Source organism: Anneissia japonica, unplaced genomic scaffold (assembly GCF_011630105.1).
Source record: "Anneissia japonica isolate Jap-2015-1 unplaced genomic scaffold, ASM1163010v1 scaffold7_len58955_cov107, whole genome shotgun sequence".
NCBI lineage: Eukaryota > Metazoa > Echinodermata > Crinoidea > Comatulida > Comatulidae > Anneissia > Anneissia japonica.
In genome coordinates this window covers 37822-43186 of record NW_022720467.1, presented here as the reverse complement: position 1 = coordinate 43186, position 5365 = coordinate 37822, and the positions used below count along the sequence as shown (strand labels likewise).

At 35.2% G+C, this 5365-nt stretch overlaps 1 protein-coding gene across 3 annotated transcripts in view; it reads right to left on the bottom strand.

The window, feature by feature from the left end:
• LOC117111353 (tyrosine-protein kinase receptor Tie-1-like) overlaps window positions 1-2448 on the bottom strand; it is an 18695-nt gene extending 16247 nt beyond the window's left edge. For 2 of the 3 annotated variants that reach the window (XM_033254276.1, XM_033254280.1), the window contains exon 1: window positions 2312-2448. In XM_033254276.1, the coding sequence (XP_033110167.1) occupies window positions 2312-2326 (15 nt within the window). In that variant the 5' untranslated portion in view covers window positions 2327-2448. The remainder of the gene's footprint in view (window positions 1-2311) is intronic. The other variant, XM_033254278.1, reaches the window with a different exon arrangement.
• Window positions 2449-5365: the final 2917 nt, after the last annotated feature.

Below are 5365 nucleotides of genomic sequence, written 5' to 3'. Positions count from 1 at the left end.
AGAATGTAATTTGTGCTGCCATACTTTTAAGATAACTATCGAATATATAATATAGGTTTTTTTTTACTGGCATACATTGCCTCAAATTTATAAAATAAAAAGAGTGTAACTACCTTTAAGAAACACATTTTCACTGGCTCACTTGCCGACAACCGGGTACAATAATGCCAATTATTAGTTGCCTGTTTTGTCTAAAGAACTATGCTAGTCCTTCTAAATTTAACATTTCAACGATATACATGTCAAGTATGTCAAGTGTATTTTTCTTCGTTATTATACAGTAGTTCTGTACAAACAATCTGTACGCGATATGATCCATGTAGATTGAGTCATTAGGTAGTTTTCGCCGCGCGACATTAACCTTAACTTTTACGTTAGTACCCAACATGCAACGCGATAGCTCCGCCCCTTTCTGTAAACAAATCGAAATACGCATGCGCAAACCCGTAACTAACGTACGTCGAGCACGTAAAATCCTGAAATTTACTCCACAACGCAAGATGAATAAATTATTACGTCATCCGTTAACGTTAAGGTTAACGTCGTGCGGCGTAAACTACCAATTGCGGACTCTTGTACTGATTAGAACTGTGTAAATGATTAACTGAATATTAATGCTTATGACGGTGAAGATTTGCTTCAAAATGTACTTGAAAACAAGAGACAACGATTACATTCGGTCATACAAATTTATCAAGGCTTAAAATAATAATAATAATAATAACTTCATTTAATAAAGCGCAAAACAATATCCATTAAAAATCTTCATCGGCGCTGTACAGAATTTAAAAATATTCATAGACCAACATACACTTTAAACATATAAAAAATATACATTAAAAGCTAATAGAAATGTTTGAAACCAATAATCATCACAAAAATTACAATACCATTTAACACATCAAAAATCTACATTGAAATAAAAGAAAACGCGACATGAAATAGAACAATAAAACACTGAATTTTTTTGTATTTTGTAAAAGAAAAAGACAAGACAAGTCTACCAAACCATCAAAATTTACATCAAAAGGTTAAAAATGCCGAAAAAAAACTACAGTACATCATGTGTCTTGGAGATTTAAAATAAAAAGCAATTAAAATGCAAGGATATACAGTACATCATGTGTCTTAAATTTAAAATAAAGAGCTTTTAAAATGCAAGAATATACAGTTGTACATCAAGTTACATGAAGCTGAACTACAAGTTGAATATACCTGACCTGCAGAAAGTTAAACATTAAATCTCTTTTTAAATAAATGTGTTTTCAAATGAGACTTGAAAACATCAATGGTAGAACAAGATCTAATATAAAGGGGTAAAGTGTTGAAAAGCCGAGGACCAATACTCTCAAAAGCACGGTCTTTAAATGCTACTTTAGAATTTTTACCATCCGATCGCAGTACTTTAACAGATTTTACCTTTGCCAAAAAACTGAAATCCCGATCGAAGGTTTCGTTTTGGAGTGTGCCATTCAATTAGTTCAGATAAATATTGTGGTGCTACACCATATAGTGATTTATAAACCATTATTAGCAATTTAAATTCAATCCTTTGTGGAATCGGTAACCAATGAAGTCTAATGTATACATCAGTAATATGATCGTATTTACGTGTTCTAGTTACAAGTCTAGCAGCTGCATTCTGGACACGAATCAGTGGTTTAAGTTTATATGCTGGAAGTCCAGCAAGCAACGAATTACAGTTATCTAATCTAGACGAAATAAATGCATGAACTAGTTTTTCAGTATCAGACTGAGAAAGGGATTTCCGTATACGGCTAATACTTTTAAGATAAGAGTAGGATGACCTGCAAATATTGGAAATGTGATTGGTCATAGAAAGCTTTGAATCAATCACAACCCCAAAGGTTTCGAGCACAAGACATATCTCAATTAAATTGTCACCAATCTTAATTTCATTAATTGAACTTAAATTGTTATGAAATTGTCGAGATGACAACATTAGAAACTTATACTTGAAAGCACTAATTACATTTGTTTTAAACTAAATTTTGATAAATAAAATCGTTTCAAGGCGCTGACAGTGTTCAGACCTTGAATCATATTGAAAAAAAAAACATTAAAAACAAGTAATAAAAAATAAATAAAATTTAAAAAAATAAATAAAAGATAAAATAAACAAGCCGTTTATGCAATTAAGTTAGACGGTAGTCAAAAATGACATAGGGCCTATTATTACCATCTAAGCTGTACTTTGAAAAAGTGTAGGGGTTAAGGATGTCATCCACCAATTTTTCACTAATTAATAGCAAATATATATACAATAATAATAATAATCAATTGTATTTACCTTTAAGAAAAACATTTCATTTGCTGCTCACATCTGCCGACAACTGCCGCGGACAAATCAACGATGCCAGCAATCAGTTGTATGGTTAGTCTTCAGAACCTCGCTTTGCCTTCTGAAGTTTGCCTGTTTTTTCGAAATACTTGCCCAGATTATGAAGTAGGCGTTGTACATTCGTCATTATATAGTCAGTCAATGCAAATACGATCAATTTACAAGGGATGCAATTGGCGTAGACTGATTTCATGGAACGTGCGTGCATAATTATTAGAAATGGTAATCAATTGATGATAGTTTATGACACCTCGGTACACTCATATATGAAGTAATAAACATTAACGAGCATCAATTTTAATTACCAAATGTCAAACTTCTAATTTGTCTAACTTATACAGTATATATACTGTCTCTTATACACATCTAGATGTGTATAAGAGACAGGTATTATAGTCTGGACTAATTTTACTATTTTCCTTTATTTTGATCTGAAAAAGAATTGAATGGTCGCCATTTAGGGGTCTTGGTTGCATTCCTTGGTTGTATACACCTTGCATATGCAAACATAAAAATTGTTCAGCATAATTTTATTTGATTTTTATCAGGTATTAAGTTACCTTCGACAGCAGTTGAAAACTGTGTATGTTACTACAGAAGGAGTCGGCTATGAGTTACGTGTCCTTTGTCATGCCTGTGAACCTACGCTGCGACCGCTGCATAAACTTGAGGAATGTTTGAAAAAAGACAGTGTGCCATGTGGAAAAAAAAAGTTAGTCACAACAGCTCGTATCAGACGACTCTTTTCAACAGGTTGGTGTAAGAACTGTCTCTTATACACATCTAGATGTGTATAAGAGACAGATAACATACACCATTTGTGTTTGTTTGTTTGTTTAATTTATTTCTCCACACACATGAACATATTAACATACATAACAAAAGCTTAATAGTAAAACCAACTAAGAATAATAGTACATTACAGAATAAGTGTGTGGAAGGAGGCCAAATAAGTTTAGAATAAAACTTTAAGCCGTGGCCACCAGTTAAAAATATATAGAAATCCAAAAATATAAACACAAAATAAATATATATATATATATACACATGTGCATATACATACATATACATACACACACATACATACACATATTAACATATACATACATATATACATGTATGTACATATATGTATATATGTATATATATATATGTGTATATACATATATGTATATATTTGTGTATAAATGTATATATATATGTTAGAATAAAGGAAATATATTATTATACTAGCAAGTAAACTATGCAGTGCAATAATAAACACGATTACTATACACACACACACACACACACATAGGCCTATATATATATATATATATATATAATTATATATATACGGTATATAATAATAATAATAATTATCATCCGCTTCCTTTGTATTGAAGCCTCATTAATTTTTCAAACACATTGTCATAATAGTTTGCTGGTCACTGTTTGCTCATGAATTATTAATTATACCACCGTATTATGAATATTGTATTACCATGCTATCATAATTCTAAAAATAATACAAACGAGCCGATAAGCGTACATTTTGGGAAATTACTTGATGCACAAAAAAAAATTCTTAACTGCCAAAAAAGTACTTGCGAAATGCATTATTTTACTTGCAATGATTCAAAATTCTTTTTCACTTCAATTTCTGTTAAAATATTATTATTATTATTATTACATAGTAACAAAAAGCTCGCCCTTGACAAGTAGCAGTAGAAAGCTGATAATATAGTTAGAAAGATGATAAAAGTTCCTTAATAAGTTGCTCAAAATATAAAGTTGAGTGAATTATTCTTATTGTTAGACGGCTGTATTTGCTGTGATGCAATAGGGAAAATGGTGTGTCCCCTTAATAAGGGTTATTTAACCATTTATTAAAAGATATTATCGCCCCTCGTTTCACGGAAAAGTGTCCCCTTAATAGGAGTGTCATTTGTTCCAAAGGAGAGGTTCTACTGTAGTTGCTAAATGCATCGGGTTTAGTCGAGGGGGCGTGGCTTGTATGGTGACACGTCATGTAATTATACCGTCTACCTAAAAACACCACACATACACCGTGTGACCAATGTGACGTTACCGAGCGGGCTGAGGCTTAGTTTGTGCTGCAGCGGTGGCGCCAGGGGGGAGGGGGCGGGGGTCATCTCTCCCCGATGGGGAGAAAAAGCACAATGGTTTTTTCTACATATTAGTATACTATAAAATCGATTAAATAAGCCTTTGAAACTCCTCAATTGTCAAAATTTTCGGGGCCTTCGCCCCCAGGACCACTTCCGAAACCTTTTAATCGAAGCTCGACCACGCCCACTTTGCTTTCGTCGGGGAAATCTAACCCCTCGTCGGGGCCTCGGCCCCCTTTGTCGGGGCATCCGCCTCCTCGTTGGGGACCTGCCCCCCCCCCTCCACGTAGGGCAAATCCTGTGCTGCTACTGCTGCTACGGCCGGTGACGGCCGATCGTTATGGAACGCCGGGAGCGCGTTCCATACATGGACACACGACAAAGGAATTAGAGACATTTATGTAAGCAGGATCACAAGTTCGTTATTATTGTTTTGTTTGCGGTCAGCGAAGCGACATTGCGCATGCACTCGTAATCCTTCAGACACTCTAATGAATAATTCATGAATTTTTGCTTAACTTACCTACGATAAAAAAAATAATTCACTGCCGACGACGGCCGATCGAGAGCCTGTGAGACATCGAGTCCATTTCAAGACGATTGGGCCCAAAGTATGGACGGTCGTGTAGGTCTTCCCCTTTAAACCTGGGCAAGGTCGGACCATGGGCTCTTCAGTAGTTGGAGGCCTAGCCAAGGCATAGTCTTAGACTAGTGCTTCCAGCAGCTGTCTATCTAGCTGTGGCAGCGCCAGCGGGGACCGGGGACAATTGGGCGTTAGCCCCACCCCATCGGACAAGTCAAGGGCCCCCCCCGACCGAGCTCTTCGGGTAGTCGGACCAAAAAAAAAAAAATTTACACCAAGCCAAAACATGTCTTTCACAGCCGTAGAGCA